Here is a 24,343-nt window from a genome sequence, read left to right on the forward strand (position 1 = left end):
GATGCCCTCCACAAACTATCTTACAATACTTTCTGGACAAACATCCACCCAACAATATGCAAACCAAAACCAAAACCAAAACACCCCTCAACCTGCATACCAACAGAAGCCAAAAGACCTGATGATTGCATGTAAGAAAAACCAAACACAAAGACAAACAAACAAACAAAAAACAACTTACGGACAAGTTCCAAGAGCACAAAGTAAAAATTAATGAACTGAACTGCAGATATCGGGAAAAATACTATGAAAGAGGAATTCAATAACCCCAGAGGGACAGTGTCTTTACACATCTGTGAGGCAAGGTACTTGTGTTTGTTACATACCAAGTTTTACACTGCCAGGTACAAAATGTTCTTTTGAAAGTGTTATTTTTACAGAAAATATTGTGACAAAGAGTACTTTTCATTTGTTCTTTCCTGCTAACATGTCCCAATAGAGGGACAAGAAGCCAGGAGTAGCAAGTGGGTTGGCACCTGTTCAAAATTCTCTGTGGGGTAAAACAGTAGCTTTTGAACAATTCAAATATGTAAAATACATTTATTTTGTTTAGAAATCATACACATACCAAATTACTAAATGTAACTAATAATGCAGAAGGAAAGAAGTTAAGAAAACCCAATCTCCAAGATTCAAAAGAACTATCCATACAATTCCAGATGCTTCTTTAATGGAGGCAAAGCAAAATTAGGAAGCAGTATATATTCGAAATGAATTCTTAGGTGTAAGTGAAAAAAAAGGGAAAGCCATTAGCTTTATATAGTAAAAGAGAAAAAATATTTTCCCCTATGCTTTAAAAACACACTCTGACATTTTTTTAAAAAACAAGTCAAAGTTTCAGTTGTACAATAGTGCCATAAACTATCTACAGTCTGTCTCTCTCTCTTTCTCTCTCCCCCAAATCCATTAAAATAAAAACTTCAGGTAAAATACAACAACAAAAAAGACAACTAAATGAGGACTCTGAAAAGTAAAGAAAAGTAGATGAACTGTGAGGCAAGCAAAAATACAGAGAAGTATTCTGTACAGGGTGCTAAGAGGGCCAAGTATTCTAAATATTTTTTCCTTCTCTTTTTCTCTCCTCCACTCCCGTTTTTTTCCCCCTCTTCCTGTCACTTTCATGTTGCATAAGCAACCTTAGTTGAAAACATCTAACAATTTCACAAGTAAGAGTACAGGGAACTTTAAAAAGTAGGTGAGAAAGAATATAAGAAACTGCACGCCAAAACTTGGCCACTAATTGCAAACTGCCACTAATCTAAGTGATTTTGTTGTTCTTCAGTAAATCACATTAAGGATCTTACTGAAACATACAAAGGCTATGGGAGTCAGATGCTCCTATAACTCCTAATTAAAAAGGAAAAAAAATTAAGATAAAGAAGAAATAAACAATTCAAGTAAAAAAAATTCAAAAATATCCTGCAAATTTACAGATATCATGAAAAATATGACCAACTTAAAGTCAAATGTTTTAACCAGATTTCAAACTGTATAAATTTCATAATCAGCTGAATGGCTTCATTAAAATTTGAGTTCAATTTCTAAAATATCACTACCTTACAATCACACTTTAATAAGTTTACTCTGAGCTGTCTTCAGAGAACTGGTTATGTATGAACCTTAATAAATATAATAACATATTATATTTACATAAGCCTCGGACCGCAAAACTTTCTAACTTAATTCAACTTAAAAACAGTTAATCATTTCTTGGGGCACCTGGGTGGCTCAGTCAGTTAAGCCTCCGACTTCAGTTCAGGTCATGATCTCACGGTTTGTGGGTTCAAGCCCCGTGTCAGTCTCTGTGCTGAAAGCTCAGAGCCTGGAGCCTGTTTCAGATTCTGTGCCTCCCTCTCTCTCTCTCCTCCTCCCCTGCTGGTGCTCGCTCGTTCTCTCTCTCTCTCTCTCTGTCTCTCTCTCAAAAACAAATATTTTTTAAAAATTAAAAAAAAAATAGATAAACATTTCCAAAATGAGCATTTATTTATTTTTTAATATATGAAATTTATTGTCAAATTGGTTTCCATACAACACCCAGTGCTCATCCCAAAAGGTGCCCTCCTCAATACCCATCACCCACCCTCCCCTCCCTCCCACCCCCCATCAACCCTCAGTTTGTTCTCAGTTTTTAAGAGTCTCTTATGCTTTGGCTCTCTCCCACTCTAACCTCTTTTTTTTTTTTTTTCCTTCCCTTCCCCCATGGGTTTCTGTTAAGTTTCTTAGGATCCACATAAGAGTGAAACCATATGGTATCTGTCTTTCTCTGTATGGCTTATTTCACTTAGCATCACACTCTCCAGTTCCATCCACGTTGATACAAAAGGCCATATTTCATTCTTTCTCATTGCCACGTAGTATTCCATTGTGTATATAAACCACAATTTCTTTATCCATTCATCAGTTGATGGACATTTAGGCTCTTTCCATAATTTGGCTATTGTTGAGAGTGCTGCTATAAACATTGGGGTACAAGTGCCCCTATGCATCAGTACTCCTGTATCCCTTGGATAAATTCCTAGCAGTGCTATTGCTGGGTCATAGGGTAGGTCTATTTTTAATTTTCTGAGGAACCTCCACACTGCTTTCCAGAGCGGCTGCACCAATTTGCATTCCCACCCAACAGTGCAAGAGGGTTCCCGTTTCTCCACATCCTCGCCAGCATCTATAGTCTCCTGATTTGTTCATTTTGGCCACTCTGACTGGCGTGAGGTGATATCTGAGTGTGGTTTTGATTTGTATTTCCCTGATAAGGAGCGACATTGAACATCTTTTCGTGTGCCTGTTGGCCATCCGGATGTCTTCTTTAGAGAAGTGTCTTTTCATGTTTTCTGCCCATTTCTTCACTGGGTTATTTGTTTCTCGGGTGTGGAGTTTGGTGAGCTCTTTATAGATTTTGGATACTAGCCCTTTGTCCGATATGTCATTTGCAAATATTTTTTCCCATTCCGTTGGTTGCCTTTTAGTTTTGTTGGTTGTTTCCTTTGCTGTGCAGAAGCTTTTTATCTTCATGAGGTCCCAGTAATTCACTTTTGCTTTTAATTCCCTTGCCTTTGGGGATGTGTCGAGTAAGAGATTGCTACGGCTGAGGTCAGAGAGGTCTTTTCCTGCTTTCTCCTCTAAGGTTTTGATGGTTTCCTATCTCACATTCAGGTCCTTTATCCATTTTGAGTTTATTTTTATGAATGGTGTGAGAAAGTGGTCTAGTTTCAACCTTCTGCATGTTGCTGTCCAGTTCTCCCAGCACCATTTGTTAAAGAGACTGTCTTTTTTCCATTGGATGTTCTTTCCTGCTTTGTCAAAGATGAGTTGGCCATACGTTTGTGGGTCTAGTTCTGGGGTTTCTATTCTATTCCATTGGTCTATGTGTCTGTTTTTGTGCCAATACCATGCTGTCTTGATGATGACAGCTTTGTAGTAGAGGCTAAAGTCTGGGATGGTGATGCCTCCTGCTTTGGTCTTCTTCTTCAAAATTACTTTGGCTATTCGGGGCCTTTTGTGGTTCCATATGAATTTTAGGATTGCTTGTTCTAGTTTCAAGAAGAATGCTGGTGCAATTTTGATTGGGATTGCATTGAATGTGTAGATAGCTTTGGGTAGTATTCACACAAAATGAGCTTTTAAAACACTACCTACTTTTGCCAGATAAGCAAGTCCAGGAAAAATCTCATTAAAAATGGAAAACTTTAAATAAGAAAAAAAAAAAAAAAAAAAACAAAGAAACAAAAAAAAACAAACACAGCAGCACCAATAATTGAAAAAAGAAATAACAACACATGAAAATGATATAAAGTTTCACCTAGAAAATTCTTTGTTTCTCATTAAAATATTTTATATTTTTTCTAATTTACCAAATTCCTTAATTAATTTAACTGCAAACAGAAAAAAATGCTTTGACTATATAAGGAAATTGCTTAGAAAAATCCCTGTCATTCTTACTCTGGCACAGCAGAACTGGAAAATGATAAAGGAAAATGGATAAAGGAAAGAAAAGTATAAGAACCAAAGAAAGAGAAAGGGACTTTTACAGCCTGGCCCCTAAGCCCAGGTGCTAAAGAAGCATATGTTCACAAGTTTCCCAAGTGAACTTTAAAAATCAACCATAAAAGAAATATAAAAGGTCCAGAAAAAAATGTTTTAAATAGTAAAAATTTTTAAGTAAGTTTTGTTCTAATTGTTCTTCTTTGGGATTTTGTGATACAAGTGAAAAGTCAAACAGAAGGACTCTTTGTTATATACGCATGTATCACCAGGACCTTCTTAACATGGTGTCTTGTATATTATACATGCTCAATGTCTAGTAAAGGAATAAATTAATAGGCAGACACATATTTCTCTTGTTTCATTTTAAACATAAAGTAGCTTGGGGCGCCCGGGTGGCTCAGTCGATTGAGCGTCTGACTTCGTCACAGGTCATGATCTCATGGTTCGTGGGTTCAAGCCCTGTATCGGGTTCTGTGCTAACAACTCAGAGCCTGGAGCCTGCTTTGAATTCTGTGTCTCCCTCTCTCTCTCCCCCTCCCCTGTTCATGCTCTGTCTCTGTCTCTCTCTCTCTTAAAATAAATAAACATTAAAAAAAAATTTCCTTTAATAAAAAACAAATAAAATAAAAATAAAGTAGCTTAAGAGAGAGAAATAGGGGGATGGGCTGGTAGGAGGTAAAATGGGGAAAAAAGGAGAGAGTTAATAAACCAGCATGTGTGGTCAGACCTAATGTTGCTAACACATAAAAGTGTACAAAGGCTATACATATGCCTTGCATGACATTTTCTAGCCCAGATATGTCCAAATAGTTGGATTATAATTTCAAACCATTTCCTATGATCTTCTTTGATGGTTGGTTGACAATAAAAATTTTTGCATATATGGAAAGAAAAAAAAACTCTCCCCTACCAAGACTGGCGAAAGAGATGCTCCAAATCTCTGAAATAGAAGCAAAGAGAGGAGGCCCCTTTCTGTCAGAAAGCTGAGCAAACTTACATAAGCAACTTTCCTAAGCACCTTCAATTCTGTGTCCTAAGATACAGACTAGAAAAGGAAGTTCCCACATGGTGAAGAATAACCAATGCTAGCCAGAGTGCCAAGATATTGGGGAAAGAAAATTACTATTGATATTCTGGCTTGAGGCAACAGGTATGAGAAGAAAGCCCTGACAAAGAGTAAAAGGGACATTAGAAAATAATTCTCACAGCACAGTCTTAATGGTCAATATTTAGCAAAAGAACAAAGGATGTTACCTTATAATCAAAGCTTCTAATGGATGCTGAATGTGCTACATGTAACCACTGACGATATGAATGTTAGTGGGATAGAACCAACTTGGGAACCAGGCCTGAAAGATACCATAAGAGAATTCTGGGGAGGGGTGCCTAGGTGGCTCAGTCGGTTGAGCATCCGACTTAGGCTCAGGTCATGATCTCACGGTTTGCGTGTTCGAGCCCCGCATCTGTGCTCTGTGCTGTCAGCTCGGAGCCTGAAGCCTGCTTCGGATTCTGTGTCTCCTTCTCTCTCTGCCCCTCCCCTGCTTGTGCTCTGTCTCTCAAAAATAAATAAATGTAAAAAAAAAAAAAAAAAAAAATTAAGACAATTCTGGGGAATAAGTTTTCCAGAGAAATGAAACATGTATCTTAGGCATATGATGAGTTCTGTGAGACAGGTAAAACAAGTCTCAGGAACTAATAAGAAGGAAACCTATGTGGTAGACCGTTGAGCAAAAATTATCCTAGGGTAAAATTTGTCTATTTTTTTTTTTTATAACTTCTGACAAGTATGGGGGTTCATGTGTTATAGGTATCAACAAGAGAGTCAGGCTCCTATAGGAAGAGGTTTTAATATCAAATATACATTCACTTATTTATTTATTCACTCATTCACTCTGATATATTCATTCCACTTACAAGCTTGTTATGTTTGGAGTGTCTGCCCAGGCTCTAGGAATATAGGTAGGTACATAGAATGAGGTATGAAGAATAAACAAGATTGACATGGTCTCTACATAGTTGAGCTCACTGTCTGGATGAAGAGGCAGACATTAAACAAATACATTAATAATTATTTAAAGACTAAACAAACAAAACAAACAAACAAAATATATAGGATGCTACAATACACGTAACAGGCCTGGAAGGTCCTACATAGTCAAATATAGCTTTCTAGAAGACCTGGTTTTTTAAGCAAGAACATGAAAAACAAGTAAGAGAATGAATAAGGCTGTACCATTTGGAGCCTCTAATACTGGCTTTTAGTCCATTTTGGGGAAGGAAGGAAGAGATGTACATAATAATGGCAGAATCATACTGATGGACCAGAGTTTTCCTCTAGATTCTAATCTGATAAAAGAGATCCATTTTAGCTTCCCTAATCTGTGACTTGACCAGTTACTATTCTCCTTCCTGGCCTCCTTTCTTTGCTGTCTCTAGGAAAATCTGAAGTTGTGTACATTAGACATCTTGACACTACTGAAAAAGCAAAGAAGTATAATAATTAAATACGGATAAGAAAAGCCACTGAGAACAAATTCTGCATGTTAGCAGCACATCCACCTAAAATCTAGCTAAGTACTCATGAGGGGCTGAGGGATATTTAAATCAGATAATTAAAGGTTCAAAGTTAATAGTTTATCCTTGTTAAGCTGGGATGAGAATGGCATTTCACCTCAGTGGTGTTCCTCCCCAAAACCCATATCCTAGCCTAACCATAGTAAAAACATCAGTCAAACTCAAATTGAGGGACATTTTTCAAAAGACCTGACAATATACTCAAAACTGTCAAGGCCATCAAAAACAAGCTAAGAATAAACACTGCTACAGCCCAGGGAAGCCCAGGAGACATGATAACCTGGATGGAATCCTGAAATAGACAAAAGCCATTAGGAAAAAAACTAATGAAATCCAAATAAAGCATGGAAGAAGTTATAAGTGTTCACAAAGGTTCAATTCAGAAGGCCTGGGTTGCTCAAAGTCCACCCATTCTAAAGAAACTCCAGCCAATGACAGCCTTCTGGGAGATAATCTCTGGGCCTTTTAAATATCGTCCCTGATAAGAATGTTTTTGTATGTGAGGCCTTAGGCTATGCTGTACCTATTTGACCAGATAAGTTCACCCTGACAATGTGATTTAAGAACATCTTAAATTTTTGGCCTGAAAAAAGCTGGAATTTAAGTAGCTAAGGTCAGATGTGGAGTTGCTATATATACAGTACATGGCTGACCTCCAGTAAAAAACCCTAGACACCAAAATCCATATGATTCTCCTTGGTCAATAACACTTTACATATATTGTCACATTGTTTCAGGTAGAACTAAGTATGTTCCCATGTGATTCCATTGTGAGAGAACACCTAGAAGCTGGTGCCTAATTTCTCTGAATTCACCCTGTGGGCCTTTTTTTCCCTTTGCTGATATTGATCTGTATTCTTTCACTGTAATAAATCATAAGCATGAGTATAATGGCTTTTGACTCCAGTTAGTCCTTCTAGTAAATCAAGCCAAAGAGTGATCTTGGGGCTCCCCAACAAAGACAGACAGATGATTAAATTATAAGCAGCTTAGACTTCTCTAGAACTCATTCTCACATATTCCCCTCCTATCTCCTAGTACTCATCTATAGCTCTAGACAGCAGAAAAAAAAACCTTTTATCTCAGGCCTTTAAATTTTTTTTTTTTAATTTATCTCTGGCTTATAGTGGAATTCTCAGATATCTGCTAATTTTCAGATTAAGTTTAATCAATCTACCATATTTTTCCCACTTCAGCATCATACCCCATTCCATCTTAGAGCACTGGTCTTTCTATTGGGTCAAAACCAGAAGGTTCATTCTTAATACACTTAAAAAAAAAAAAAAACCTACATAAAAAACTACAAAGCATTTCTCTGAAAAGTACATGAAATTCTGAGAGCAATTTTAACATGGGACATTGGAATACATCCCACCCTGTTGCTTGGATATAAATTTTTATAAATAAGGGACACTTAAAAAATGCCAAAAAGACACTTTTGTTTCTGGCCAATGAGTAAAAGGGATAAGATTTACATTTCCGTCTGAAAAAGAAAAAACTAAAGAAAGTGGCAAAATATATGAAGCATCAACTCTCTCATGCTCTCTCAGAACACTGGCCATCAGGCAACAAAGGACAATGCACCTTGAGAGAAAGGAAACCAACTATCTGATTACACACAACCAGTTGCCTGGAAAAGGTCACAGATTACAGCAATGAAGGGAAAAAACAGGCAGAATCTGCTATCTCCAGAGATGAAAAGATAAAGCTAGAAGTATGGGAAAGCCAAAGAGGCTAGGTATTACAGAGCAGAGGATTACAGACAAAAGAAGTCCACAGGGAGAGAACACCTGAAATCTGATGAGGGTCTCCTTTATATGTACTGTTATCTGTGTATATGTGAGAAAAACAAAATAAGGCTGGAGGAGGGATGGTGGTGGAAAGAGGTCAGAGACCCAAATGAATTAGAGGGAATAGTGCCTGCCCTCAACAGGGATGTTGTGATTCACAGGGCTTTAGGTAGAGTATTGATAAATGATCCTACCTCAGTAGTGGGGAAAAATTATCCCTAGACACAATACTGCCCTGGTCTCACCTAAGGAAATTTAAAGGCAAGAACCCCCACCTCAATAATCAAACTATTTCCAAGTAATTTAACCACACCCAGAACAAACTTTAGGAGTATTTTTATAAATATAAAAATAATCCAGCTGCCAACAAAGTAAAATTCAAAATTTCTGGAATCTAATCAAAAAGTACAAGCATGCAAAGAAAATACAGCCCATAAGAAGAAGAAAGATCAATAAGTTGAAGCTGATTGAGAAATTATAGTTGATAAAGACATTAAAATAGTTGTTCTAAATGTATTCCATATGTTCAAAGAAAGGAAACACTAAAAACACTAAGTAGAGAAGAAGAAAATATAAAAAGGATAAAAATCAAATTTCTAGAGAAGAAAGCTAATTCAATGTCTATAATTTTAAAAATGCAATGGATAGCGCTTATAGCAGATTAGAAATTCCAGGGGGGTCAAATAAGTTAGTAGAATGGTAAGCAAAACAACAGAAAGTAACTAAAATAAAGCAAAGAGAAAAAGAAAAGAAAAAAATGGACTTAGCATTACTGAGCTTTGGGACAATCTCAAGCAGACAAATGTACATGTATATTTTGAGTCCCCAGTGAGATAGTCAGGCAAGAAACAAACTAAATATTTAAAGAAATAATGGCCAATTTTTTTTTTCAAATTTGATTAAAACTATAAACCCATACATACAAGACCATCAATGAACCAGCACATGAAACATGAAGAAAGCTACAAGGCACATCATAATTAAATTGCTTAAAACCAATGCTAAAGAGAAAATATTAAAAGCAACCAGAGAATAAAATATATATTACATATGGAAAACAAAGAAAATGGAGACAGCAAATTTCTTTTCAAAAATATTGCAAGAAAGAAGGGTGGAGGAAAAACAGTAACGAATTTGGAGGGAGGGAGGATACTATCAACCCAAATTCTTTATCCAGTGAAAATGTGAAAATACCTTTGTAAAACAAACAAAAAAAACCCCTTTTTTCAGACATAAGAAAACTGGAATAATTCATGACCAACACACCTGCATTACAGGAAATGTTAAATAAGCCTTTTAGGAAGAAGGAAAATGATACCAGATGGAAATCTGAATCTATACAAAAGACAAAAGAAGATGAAATGATAACTACATTGAATAAATATAAAGATTTTTTTCTTTTAAATCTCTTCAAAAGAAAATACCATTTAGAGCAAAATGATGACAATATACTGTGGGGTTTACAAAATATGTGAAAGTAAAATGTATGACAACTGCACAAAGGCCAGAAGGGGAGCGATGGAAGTAAACTGTTTTAAGGTTCTTATTATACTATACATATGATATATTATCACTTGAAGGTAGACTGTGATAAGTTAAAGATGTCTCAAGGGAAATTTAAAAATATTATGAACTAAATGGAAATAAAATACAACATATCAAATATGTGCGATGCATTTAAAGCAACTGAAAGCTTATATTAGAAAAGAAAACCTAAAATTATTAACCACAATTCCCATCTTAAGAAAAAAAGAAGAGCAAATTAAGCCTCATGCTAACAAAAGGAAGGAATAAAGATGAGAGTAGAAATAAGTGAAATCAAAACCAGAAAAACAATAAAACACAACACTGACAATTTGAAAAGATCAGTAAAATTGATAGACCTTCAGTCAGACTAACCATGGGGGGGGGGGAGACACAAATTACCAATATGAGATATAAAAGACAGGACATCACTACTCATTTGGTAGACAGTAAAATGATAACAAGAGAAAACTATGAATGACTAACTCCATCAATCCAACAAAGCGAAATGGACCAATTCCTTAAAAGATACAAACTACCAAAACTCACTCAAGAAAAAAACAAAAAACTTGAATAGTCTGTGTTTATTGAAAAATTAAATTGTACTTAAGTCTTCCACATAATTAAAATTCTAGACCCAGATGGTTTCAGTGCAATACATTTAAGGAATTAATACTAATTTTACACAATTTCTTCCAACACATAAATGATGAGAGACCACGTTCCAATTCATTCCATAATACCAGCATTTCCCTAATACTAAAACCAGACAAAAAATTTCATTAAAAAAAAAAAAAAAAACTACAGACAAATCTCTGTCGTGAACATATATAAAAAGGGTGCTATGCCACAATTCCACTTGAGTGGAATTCATCCAGAAATACAAGATGGATTCAACACTGAAAATCAATGTAATTCACTGTATTGACAAACAAAAAACCAAATTATGATCATTTCTACAATGCTGAAAATGCATTCAACAGAATTCAACAACCATTTTAGATTTAAAAAAAAAAAAATTCTCTCTTCAAACTAGGAATAGGAATAGAAAGGAACTTCACCTAATAAAGAACTTCCAAAAAAAAAAAAACTACCATCATACTTGATGGTGAGGGAGGGAATAAAGAGTTGTTTAATATAGCTATGGAGTTTCAGTTTGGGAAAAAGAAAAATTTCTGGAGATCTGGAGATGGATGGTGGTAATAACTGCACAGCAATGTAAGCATACTTAATGAGGCCAAATTATACATTTAAAAATAGTTAAAATGGCAAATTTTATGCTATGTATATTTTACCATAGGTTAAAAAAAAAAACACTTTTCTCATATATGGTCCTCCTGACTGCAAGCTATAATTGTAGTTTCTGTAATGCTACCATCACACACAAAAGAGCAGGGTTAACCCTACCTAGGGGGGCGGGGGGGGGGGAGTTAGTCAAAGACCTAAATGTAAGAGCTAAAACTATAAACTCTTAAAATATAAGGTAAATCTTCACAACCTTGGATTTGGCAATGGTTTCTCAAATGTGGTACCAGAAGTACACACAAGAAAAGAAAAAACAGATGCACTGGACTTCACCAAAATTAAAAACTTGTGCTTCCAAGGTCACTATTAAGAAAATGAAAGAGGCAGCCCACTGAATAAGATAAACTATTACAAATCATACATATCTGATATCAGATAATCATATATCTAATAAAGGACTTGTATCCAGAATACATAAGAATTCTTACTACTCAATAATAAAAAGACAAATAAATAACCCAATTAAAAGGGGGCAAAGGATCTGAATAGATATTTCTCCAAAGAAGATACACACAATGGCCAATAAGCAAATGAAAAGATGCTCGTATCATTAGTCACTAAAGAAATGCAAATAAAAAATCACAATGAGATATCATTTCACACCCACTAGGATAGCTATAACCAAAAAGATAGTAAGTTTTAATGAGGTTATGTAGAAACAGGAACTCTCCATACACTGCCGGTGGGGATGTAAAATGGTAGTCACTTTGGAAAACTGTTAGTTCCTCAAAAGGTTAAACACAGAATTACCAACGACCTAGCAATTCTACTACTAGATATAGACCCAAAAGAATTAAAACAGATGCTCAAACAAAAACTTATATATAAATGTTCAAATTCAACTGTATTTATGACAGTCAAAAGATAGAAGCAATCCCAATGTATATCAACTAATGAAAAGATAAATCATAACGTGCAGTATCCATACAATAGAATATTACTTAGCAATAAAAAGGAATGAAGTACTGATACATGATGCATGGAAAAACCTTGAAAATTTTATGCTTAGTGAAAGAAGCCAGTCACAAAGAATCAAGTATCTTATAATTCCATTTATATGAAATGTCTAGATTAGGCAAATCTATAGGGATATAAAATAGATAAATGTTTGCCTCAGGCTGGTGAGGATGGGCAGGTTGGGAGATGATGGGTAAAGGGTACAGCGTTTCTTTTGGGGGATGATAAAGGGATGTTCTAAAGTTGATACAGTAATGGCTGTACAACTCTTTAAATATACTTGACCACCAAAATATGCCCTTTAAATGACTGAATTGACATGTGAATTGTACCTGAATGAAGCTGTTACCAAAATATGAATATATACTTATATAGAAGGGCAAAAGAACTATTTCTGAGAAATAAGAACATTTGTGAACCAAAATTCTTCACAAAATATTCAGTCATTTAACAAACTCTTATTATTTGGTTGTTACCATTTGCCAAGCAATGGAGATACAAAGATGAACAAGACAAAAGGTCCACAGGGATATATGCATATTTTGTGTATTAGGTGCATTATATCCATAAGCCATATATGTGTATTTTGTGGGTATGTGTTAGGGATCACACTGCAAGATCTTTGGTAACTAACTGAGAGGTCAGAAAACAATTTTCCAGGCAGAGAAGACCACACATGCAAAAACAGGAGTGGTTCAACAAGAGGAGAGCATAATGTTAGAAAAAAGTTAAGGAGGCACAAGCCAGGTTACAAATACCAAACTAAAGAGCTTAGACTTCATTCTAAAGATGATCAACTGGTAGTCATGCTGATGGCTTTTAAGCCAGATCAGTAATTTCTTTTGGATAAATTACTCAATGAAGAGATGGGAAGGACTAAAGGGCATGATCAGATGGTATATAATTACTCCATATCTGTACAAGGTGAAATAAAGAAGTATAGTACCACAGAAGAACCACACTAACTACCAATGAGTTCCTTTACACTAAATGAAAATCTGTGTTTTTAGCAAACACTCATCAAGTATTTCTTATTGACCAACTATAACATATAAGTATAGCATATATCTCTATGATAACCTCAACATTATTTATAAATTCAAAAGAAGACATGCATCAGAAAGCAGCAAATTAAGAGCTTTCCTTCTATAATCTGACAGGAAAAGTCTTTCATTTCACCAAAGTTAACCAGAATCAGAGCTGAGAGCAGAAACTGCTCTCTCATGTCTCCTACAGACTAACTTTTCTATCTCTCTCATGTCTCCTACAGACTATAAGCCTGAGAAAAGTAAGGTATAAAAAGAAAAGTGGAATGAAAGAGTTAAACTTCTAAAGTATTTAATACACTTAAAACTACAATCTTGATTTTGGCACAGAGTATTTCCTGGTTAAAAGTAATCTACTTTCCCAAATGTGCTTTCCTGTTCAATTGTTATTACTTAAAACTATAAAAATGCACAAGAGAAGTTGGCAGGGAAGACTGGGATCTTGGGAGTGATAGAAGACACTCTTCTGTCTAGACAACAAGAGGCAAAATCAAAAGAAACCGAATTCAAAAGATTTGCCAAGAACCAATATGGAATTAATAGAATTTCCACAGGTTGTATATCTATTCCAAAAAAAGCAATCTGTTATTTAGTAAAGCATCCCAGAAACCCTCAATCCTTTGAATCTGTTAAAAATAAAGAACATATAGAATACAGTACTGTTTTTAAAGAACAGAAACTCAAATTCTTTCTAATTATCCTGAGGGTACATGAAGAATGAAATGTAATTATGGTCAATTAAACTATTTAACTCTCTGCACAGGAAAAGTAATGCTAATGAGCTCATCTTGTGAAATCCAACTGCCTTGTCACATTCTGATGTTCTATTCTCATCTGAAAAGACGCCAAATGAAAATACACCAGTCAATTTTGAATATGTAATTAGTGAAACAGTCTTTTGATTATTCATATAATTAAGTTTGCTACTATTTAAAATGGGAGTAAATGAGGTATGTTTATTTAACTAATGACATTTGGTATACACTCAATTTGACTGCTGACTACCTATAAATTTAATCTGGATCCAAGCTTACAAAGAGGTTTGAGGCAATACACTTAGTCTTAAGGCTCTAGTTACAATTCGCTTTTAAAAAGTGGGTTCAAATGAAAGTAGAGGCCTCTCTTTTTATTGACTTTTAACTTATTCTGAACCAAATGTCCAAATTCTGAAAACTGCAATCCAAAAGCAGTACCAAAAGCATAAAAGATGGATTATTTCCAAATAATGAAACAACCTAAAACTACCTAAAATGAAATAGGGAAACCCTGGGGGTGGGGATGATTTAAGATATATAAATGAATTAAACTTGATGGTAATCAATTTGTATATATTTGGTTAAGAATGCCATTTACCAGTGATCCAGTGATAATTGCTATGGTATATATAAAATGGCTTATTGTAAATACAATATGTAAATACAACTATTGAAAGCATTTTTTTTTTTTTTTGCTTATCTTAATAAAATAAGAATTTCTAATACATCAAGAAAGCAACATGTTTTGGTAGAAAATATAAAGGACTATTCTGTATCCTTCCAGAACAGACAACTTAGCACTATTACAGCCATATTTACTCCAAAATTGTTAAATTCACTGAATAAACAGTAAGGGTTAAAATTCGCTAAAGAAACCACTTGTTTTATAAAATACGAAGAATCTGAAGAATGTTACATGAAGGTAAACAAAAACATTAAGCTTTAGTACAGAAGACGGATGCAATACTCTTTAAATATATGTGAAATTGACCATCTGTTTTGTTTTGTTTTTCCAAGAGAATTATATTTGTTCACTTATCCATTCAGCAAATATTGATTGGACATCTATTATGCGGTAGGACAAATATAAAGGATAAAAATAAGAACTGCTCTCACAGAATTTAAAATCCCTTAAAAGCCATCCAGTTTAGACCAATTATCTAAAAATTTAAAATTTTTATAGAAAGAAGAAGATATATAATTGATAGTTTTCATTTTCTTATTTTAAGTCCCTACCCAAAGATTATCCAGTATTATTCCTCAAAATGAAAAATAAATTCTAGTGGCCGGCAAATATAAAAGGACTAAAGTAAAAATAAAATAAGACTTTATTTAAGCTCTTTATAATTTTAAATTTTTATCACATAATTATAAATTAACACAATCTTTCTGAGGGGAGAAAAAAACAGAGCTTAATGACATTTTACTTAAACTTTAAAACCACATATTTCCGTCTGATAATTCCACTTCTGGGAAACATTAATGCAAAGGTTTGGACATAAATGTGTATATAACCATATTAGAAAAAAACAGGAAAAATAAACAGATTTTCTTTAGAATGGAAGAAGGATAAAACAATTACAGTTTACCACATAACAATCTATTAAACAGTCATTTAAAAGACGTTTGCTGAAAAATTTTAAAGTAAAATGTTTACCATATAATTTTAAGTGAAAAAAGAAAAATATAAAACTATATATTCTAAGATTAGTTATATTAAAATATATGCATAGAAAAACAATCTTTAAAAAAATTTTAAACTATTAGAATTATAACAAAATATTAACAGTTTTTATTTCTGGGTGAAAAACCAAAATTTCAAAATGCACACTGACACAGTCAAAGATTCTAAGGATTCCTGTGGTAAAGAAATACATTTGATTTTAATTACCAATTAATAGTAAAATACATTTGACTTTTAATACACCAGTTGGTTTAATCACCAATTCAGAAAGTCCACAAAAAGGAAACATTACATTTCAGTAAGTAGCTAACACTTGTGGTCTCCTGATTAATAATGCATGAATTACATTGTAATTGGCAATATTCCCACCTTAGGACATTTCTTTTCAACTTAAATATAACTAGGCAAGTGTGATTTAGAAGTCTTAATCTCACACGCTGAAATCTTTTCTCAAAAGATGCTGAATGCTCAATTTACTATTTAAAAAATGTTCACAATTAACTACCTGCTTGAAACAGGTTTTCTATAGCAAAGTAAGTAGTAAACCTTCTGCAGATATAATTTGGAGATATTTTTGTATATGCGATAGTCTGAAAGCAGAAGAGAAAAATTTTAGCAATCCAATTATAGAAATGTTGACTTCTCAGGAAAATTTTTACAATCTGAAGTGAGCATAAAAAGCAATGTAAAAAAGTACTTTGACCAGGGCTAATCACCCTGGAGCTCATGAGTAACATCACAGTACACCATGGCCTTAGGCCAAGTAATAAAGTGCCAAATGGAAAATGGCACAAGTCCATGGATTGTAAATACTGTATCAGAAGAAAATAAAGGGGAAAAAAAAAATCTCTCATTAGAGCAATTAAAAATGCAGTTGTAGTATCAGTTCCTCTGATGAATAAATCAGTTCAGCAATTCCAAAAGTGGACAGCCACTGTTCAAACACATTCTCTATTGGCAGTAATTTTAAATTTTAAAAACTCACTGTATGTTTCTCTAGTTCCTAAACTTTTTTAAACACTGAAGTGTTTTTGGATGGTGTAGCTGGTTTATAACCCTATCACCTGAAATTTTCACATGTGGCATTTGATGAATATGCATTTACTTGACCTACATTTACTTGGCTACATTATGTAACAGTAGCCAACAAAACACAGATAAATACAAGTAAAGATATTCATACCAATGTGCCCAAACTTTAGACCATAAATTCCAAAGAAATGAAAAGCTTCTACTAATCCAACGTCAATCATTAATTATTCCATAATTCCATTTGTCAAATTATTCATATTAAATTAGCATGTTCTACTACAGAACTATAGTAGAACCCAAAGTTAAGCTGTAAGTTCATTAGTGAATTTGAAAATGTTTTCGAAAAAACATTTAAAATCACATTAAGTTGCCTAAACTAGAAGCTAGTCCTTAGAGATATTCCTAACTGAGGGCACTGTTTTCCACCTTAATTGACAAAACAATTGTGTTCTATAAGAAGTAAACAAGCATCTTCATCACTTAAGCTTTTGCTAACTACCATAAAGTTTAGTGGCTCAAAAAAACCAGACATTTGATATTTCTGACAATTCTAAGAGTTAACTGCGTGGTTTTTCTGGTTTAGGTAAACTTCAGTAGGGGTGGGATAGTCTAGCATTGTGTCTGTCACATGTCTGACAATTGGCAGGATGGCTGAAAGGAGGGAATCTCAGCTAAGAGGGCTCACTTATGCTCCACATGGTATCTCACCCTCCAGGAAACAAGTACAGATATCATAGCATAACTAATGCAGGGATTCCAAGAGTCGCAAGAAAAGGCAAGCCCTAGGTGCTTTCAAGTCTGCTTGCATCATGATTGCTAATATCCTATTAGCCAAAGCAAGTTACATGGCCAAGTACAAATTCAAAGGGTGGAAAACCTGACTCCATCTCTTTTATGGTAGGAGCTACAAAGTTGCAGTGCAAAAAGGGCAAACAGAATGGTGGGAAAAATCTGTAGTCAGTTTATGCAATCTACCACATTGCAAAATGCAGAAAGTATCTGCTCCACATGGTCCATGGCCAAATAAGTTTCCATAATAGCTCTCTTTCACACTTCTTCATATTTAAAAACCCTGAAAAGTCCTGCAGCAAAGAAATACAACTGATTTCATTTAAACCAGTACTTCCCAAACATATTTGGCCACAAAATACATTTTCCAAGGAACAGTCCCCTTTAAAAGTGAAAACCAAAAGAACAAAACAACAACAAAAAAAGTGAAAACAAACCCATTGATCTCTCCCCACTATATGGTTCCACACAGTCTATTCCATTGACTTAGTATCTTTTTAGTCTCTCTCAGTTTTTTTGTTTGTTTTAGCTTACAGCAATTATAAACCATTAGTTAATGACCAAGAGAACTGTTAATATACACACAATGGGCAAAAGAGTACAAAACTATGTCTGACTCTCTAACACGGCTCTAAGTTTTAAATAATTGTAACGTGTGAGCTTTTACAAGGGAGTATCTCAGAAGCAATAAGACAAACTCAAAAAGAAAAACTAAAGAGGTGATATTATAGAAGCAAAGGGAAAGAGTAGTTCCATTCTTCCATCAGTGCTCTCCTAAAGTGTCAGAGAGCAATCTATAAACTTTCCTCAACCTATACCAAGATATAAACACTCCTTATGATCAAACCAACTTTAACAGCCCATCCCTTACCCCAATACAATGCAGGACACACCATCAATGCTTTGTTTCAATGCTCATTTTCTGCAAATATTAATATATTCAAAGAAACATTTCTTTCCTGAATGTTAGGCCTACTTGGGTGATAAGAGAACGTAACAGATGATTCCCCCCCCCCCCCTTAAAAGGTAGCTTCTGGGGCGCCTGGGTGGCGCAGTCGGTTAAGCATCCGACTTCAGCCAGGTCACGATCTCGCGGTCCGTGAGTTCGAGCCCCACGTCGGGCTCTGGGCTGATGGCTCAGAGCCTGGAGCCTGTTTCCGATTCTGTGTCTCCCTCTCTCTCTGCTCCACCCCCGTTCATGCTCTGTCTCTCTCTGTCCCAAAAATAAACGTTGAAAAAAAAAAATTAAAAAAAAAAAAGGTAGCTTCTGATGTCCTTATGGTGATTTGATTGTGAACTGTGCAAAGCATGTCAATAATTGAGAAAATGTAAAAGAACCTGAGGAAACACCAGGCATCATAACTTGAAGATTTTTTTTATTCTAAAATTAGCCTAGTTGACATTTTCTTATAAGACTAAATATGCAATTAGCATACAACCCAGCAGTTGCACTCGTGGGCATTGATTTTGGAGAAATAAAAACTTACATTTACACAATACCTGCAGACGAATGTTCATAGCAACTTTATTCATAATTGCCCTAAACTGGAAACAGCTCAGATGTCCTTCAACAGGTGAATGACTAAGCAAATTATGGTACAGCCACACCATGGAATACGACTCAGCAACAGAAAGAACAAACTATTGTTGCACATAACAACTTGGATGAATCTCCTTGGAATTATGCTAAATGGGAAAAAACTAGTAACAAATGGCTGTATAGTGTATAGTTAGATTTATATAACATTTCTAAAATGGCAGAATTTTACAAACAGGTACAGAACAAGGTTAGTATGGTTATGAAAGAGCAAAGCAAGAGATCACTGTGGTGATGGAACTATTCAGTATCTCAATTCCAGTGACAGATACACAAAACTTTGCAAGTAATAAAACTGCACAGAACTAAACACACACACACACACACACACACACACACACACACACAAATAAGTACAAGTAACACTAAAAATCTGAATAAGATCAGTGATTATATCAGCATGAATATCCTACTTGTGATAGTGTACTAATTGTTTGCAAGACGTTACCACGCAGGGGGAAAGTGAGTGAAGAATACACAAGATCTCCCTACAGTATTTCTTACAACTGCACTAAATCTCCAATTACATCCATAAAAATTTCAATTAAAAAAAAATTTTTTTTAAGTTTAGCCTGGGTATATTGTCTCTATGCAGTCTCTGTTTCTTTCAGAGTTAAACAGTGTGGCTAGCATGGGAGTACAAATGACTTACATTTGGTACATCGATTGCTACTTCCCTCATAGCACTGGGCCTGACGTCATTCATCCCTTGTAAGAAATCATTCAGAGTAATCTTCACCAGCCCAGCCATCTTGCTATCAGAGAGATTAGGCTGTTTCTTCAAGACTCTCCGTAAGGCATAGAGACCTGCAAAGAGAAAAGTAATACAAGATTTATCTTCTACCCCATAAATACAGACTGAACCATTACCAATAAAAATAATAATAAACCCAAACTTCACACTCCTAGCATTTCAAATCGTTTGTTTGTGTGTGTATATGAAGGTAGAAGGATAAGGAAGAGGACTGAAAAATGTGGGCGATGAAGGCAAAAATCCAAATGCTTAGTTTGGGCAGTAAAAACATGACAAACTGGTATGAAATATGAAAGACAGATATTTTATAAACATGAAATAAAATTTACAAAACAACATCTACAAAAAAAGACCATGAAGATTTATCAGAATAGCCTGGGGAATAACACACCTCTTGCCTCTGCCCTTTTTATTAATACATTCAATCCAGAGTTATAGGTTTTGTAAGGTATTGGCAGAACATCTTACAGGAAATATTCAGTTGGCAGTCGGAAATGTGGTTTTGGAACTCAAGAAAGAATGAGACTTTAGAGCTGTGTGGGTAGACACAAGATCTCAAATTATATAGGAGAGACCTACAAAGACAGGCTAGAAAGGAACAAGGGATGGAAGAATGAGGGCTGAAGGCTCAATCTTAAGGAAGCCCATCATTTGAAAAGCATAAGAAATAACTGGACCCACAAAAGTATAGCCAACTAATCTTTGACAAAGCAGGAAAGAATAACCAATGGAAAAAAGACAGTCTCTTTGACAAATGGTGCTGGGAGAACTGGACAGCAACATGCAGAAGGATGAAACTAGACCACTTTCTTACACCATTCACAAAAATAAACTCAAAATGGATAAAGGACCTGAATGTGAGACAGGAAACCATCAATTTTTTTTTTCAACGTTTTTAAATTTATTTTTGGGACAGAGAGAGACAGAGCATGAACGGGGGAGGGGCAGAGAGAGAGGGAGACACAGAATCGGAAACAAGCTCCAGGCTCTGAGCCATCAGCCCAGAGCCCGACGCGGGGCTCGAACTCACGGACCGCGAGATCGTGACCTGGCTGAAGTCGGACGCTTAACCGACTGCGCCACCCAGGCGCCCCGAGACAGGAAACCATCAAAACCCTAGAGGAGAAAGCAGGAAAAAACCTCTCTGACCTCAGACGCAGCAATTTCTTACTTGACACATCTCCAACAGCAAGGGAATTAAAAGCAAAAGTGAACTACTAGGACCTCATGAAGATAAAAAGCTTCTGCACTGCAAAGGAAACAACCAACAAAACTAAAAGGCAACCAACGGAATGGGAAAAAATATTTGCAAATGACATATCGGACAAAGGGCTAGAATCCAAAATCTATAAAGAGCTCACCAAACTCCACACCCGAAAAACAAATAATCCAGTGAAGAAATGGGCAGAAAACATGAATAGACACTTCTCTAAAAAAGACATCCGGATGGCCAACAGGCACATGAAAAGATGCTCAACATCGCTCCTTATCAGGGAAATACAAATCAAAACCACACTCAGATATCACCTCACGCTAGTCAGAGTGGCCAAAATGAACAAATCAGGAGACTATAGATGCTGGCGAGGATGTGGAGAAACGGGAACCCTCTTGCACTGTTGGTGGGAATGCAAATTGGTGCAGCCACTCTGGAAAACAGTGTGGAGCTTCCTCAAAAAATTAAAAATAGATCTACCCTATGACCCAGCAATAGCACTGCTAGGAATTTACCCAAGGGATACAGGAGTGCTGATGCATAGGGGCACTTGTACCCCAATGTTTATAGCAGCACTCTCAACAATAGCCAAATTATGGAAAGAGCCTAAATGTCCATCAACTGATGAATAAAGAAATTGTGGTTTATATACACAATGGAATACTACATGGCAATGAGAAAGATGAAATATGGCCTTTTGTAGCAACGTGGATGGAACTAGAGAGTGTTATGCTAAGTGAAATAAGCCATACAGAGAAAGACAGATACCATATGTTTTCACTCTTATGTGGATCCTGAGAAACTTAACAGAAGACCATGGGGGAGGGAAGGAAAAAAAAAAAGAGGTTAGAGAGGGAGAGAGCCTAAACATAAGAGACTCTTAAAAACTGAGAATAAACTGAGGGTTGATGGGGGTGGGAGGGAGGGGAGGTTGGGTGAGGAGGGCACCTGTTGGGATGAGCACTGGGTGTTGTATGGAAACCAATTTGACAATAAATTTCATATTAAAAAAAAAAAGAAATGATGATTTTAAAAAAGAATTAATAGAAGAGATAGAGGAGTGGAATCAGAATAGTAAAATACTGCAGTAGCCAGGGGCGCCTGGGTGGCTCAGTCGGTTAAGCGGCTGACTTTGGCTCAGGTCATGATCTCACAGCCCGTGAGTTTGAGCCCCGCGTCGGGCTCTGTGCTGACAGCTCAGAGCCTGGAGCCTGTTTCGGATTCTGTGTCTCCTTCTCTCTGACCCTCCCCTGTTCATGCTCTGTCTCTCTCTGTGTCAAAAATAAACGTTAAAAAAATAAAAATAAAAAAAAAATACTGCAGTAGCCAAAAAGATGTTTAACCAAGTCAAATTTAGAAAGATCAAGAATAACTTAAAAGAGATCATGCTGACCTGTAAAGTTACCGATGCAAACTCTTTGTTTTTGCTATTTGCTTGCAGTTTCAACACTAACAGGACTAAATGTTCTAATTCCCCTTCCTTCACAACTAGTTGCCAGATTTAGAGCCCTCTGATCTGTGGCAAAGACCTTTAGGCAGCAAAGTCCCTATCTACCTGCTCTCTGCCATAGAGTCTTTAATAAAATGCTACTTTTATGTTCCAGTGAACAATGAAATTCCAATTAGAAGAATTTTAGTCTCAGAGACCTCTTAGAAATCCAGTCTGAATAACCAAACTTGTCCTGGGACACTAGCTAGTTCCATCATGTTTAATGGTCTTTCGTCTGAAATGCTATGCCTCTGTGAATTTTTTACATAGTTAAAATGATACCATAAATATCATTTTACTTGCTTTCATTTATTTGAACTTTTACAGAGAAACAGAAGCAATGATGCAAGGAAGGCAGACAGAAACTTCCCAAAACAGAGAGCTGGGTATCTTTTGATTAGTAGGAAAAAAGTAAATACCTCAGTGACATTCAAAAAATAGATCTACAGTAATCTTTCCCAGGAAATTATCAGTGTAAGTCTAATATTCATGGAAGACTCTGAGATAGTAAGCTAAATGGGAAAAATAGCTACACAAGAGGAAACTGAAAATATATGTAAAAAAAAAAAATCATTATTTTCTAGAGCAAATGTCTTAGGCCATCTTAGGTCTGTCTATCTTACAAACACCCACTTGGTTTTTCTGCCTTCCAAAATCCTGAAGACAAATCTTCACATCTCTCGCATTTCTGCTTATCTTTTGAGCAAAAGCACTAACTGCCTCTGTCCCACATATATCTTTTCAAGGATGTCTGTACACACTAAGATAGATTATCTCCCTCCAAAGCAAAAGGGAGACATGTTTACGGTCTATTACAAAAGATTTGGGTTCCCTAAATTCAGGGTTCTCTTCCTATAATGTCTTGTCTGGAAACAGAAGTCACCCAGCCCTCTTCTTTGTGTCACTCGGTAAAACCTGAGGCTCAAGGAACCTGTGCAAATGCTGCTGTTGTGGCTACTTCTGTTGCTATAATATTCTGTCCTCCATGACCCATAAATACCATATCTTCTGCAAGTACTTGGGAAAGCTTGCAAGTAGGGTAAAATCTCAGACCCTTCACAACTCTTGACACAAAAATAAAAGTTCGTGTTAAATTAGGTTGTTTCACTGCCCAACATATATTTTAATTAAATGGTACAATAGCATTAAAAAACTGAACTAAATAAACAATACTGCAGTAATAACGTGCTGTGTTATATTAAACACCACGTGAGGTGCCCAAAAGAACTTAAGCAATTCCTACAGAATCTTACATAGATGTAAATAATCAAAAGACCAGAAAAATCTGACTCTTCTTCGTGTGGCTATTTAGCAATTTTTGTCAATATTTTTAATTAAACCAGATACCTCACTCTTACTCTTATCTAAAGAGATACTCTTGGGGCGCCTGGGTGGCGCAGTCGGTTAAGCGTCCAACTTCGGCCAGGTCACGATCTCGCGGTCCATGAGTTCGAGCCCCGCGTGAGGCTCTGGGCTGATGGCTCAGAGCCTGGAGCCTGCTTCCGATTCTGTGTCTCCCTCTCTCTCTGCCCCTCCCCAGTTCATGCTCTGTCTCTCTCTGTCCCAAAAATAAATAAACGTTAAAAAAAAAAAAAAAATTAAAGAGATACTCTTTAGTATCTCTTACTGAGATACTAAGAACTTAAACAAAAGAAGTAGTCAAATAATTTTCCTGTCAAATTTATGTCATGTAAACATAAAGTTTGATAATAAAGAAAACCAATTATTTTCATCCGACAGAGTCAGAAAACACAGACAACATACAGTTTTAAAAAGTATGTACAGGTGTGCGTGGGTGGCTCAGTCGGTTGAGCATCTGACTCTTGATTTTCCCTCAGGTCACGATCTTTGAG

General features: G+C 35.7%; 1 protein-coding gene across 7 annotated transcripts in view; it reads right to left on the reverse strand.

Moving 5' to 3' along the window:
• SPATA5 (spermatogenesis associated 5) overlaps window positions 1-24,343 on the reverse strand; it is a 370,905-nt gene that overhangs the window by 301,068 nt on the left and 45,494 nt on the right. For all 7 annotated transcript variants that reach the window (XR_007151708.1, XM_047856894.1, XM_047856888.1 and 4 more), the window contains one exon: window positions 19,687-19,841. Coding sequence is in view for 6 of the 7 variants with exons in the window: in XM_047856894.1 (XP_047712850.1) it covers window positions 19,687-19,841 (155 nt within the window). In the remaining variant the exon portion in view is untranslated. The remainder of the gene's footprint in view (window positions 1-19,686; window positions 19,842-24,343) is intronic.

The sequence above is a fragment of the Prionailurus viverrinus genome, chromosome B1 (genome assembly GCF_022837055.1).
Source record: "Prionailurus viverrinus isolate Anna chromosome B1, UM_Priviv_1.0, whole genome shotgun sequence".
In the NCBI taxonomy this organism is placed as follows: Eukaryota; Metazoa; Chordata; class Mammalia; order Carnivora; family Felidae; genus Prionailurus; species Prionailurus viverrinus.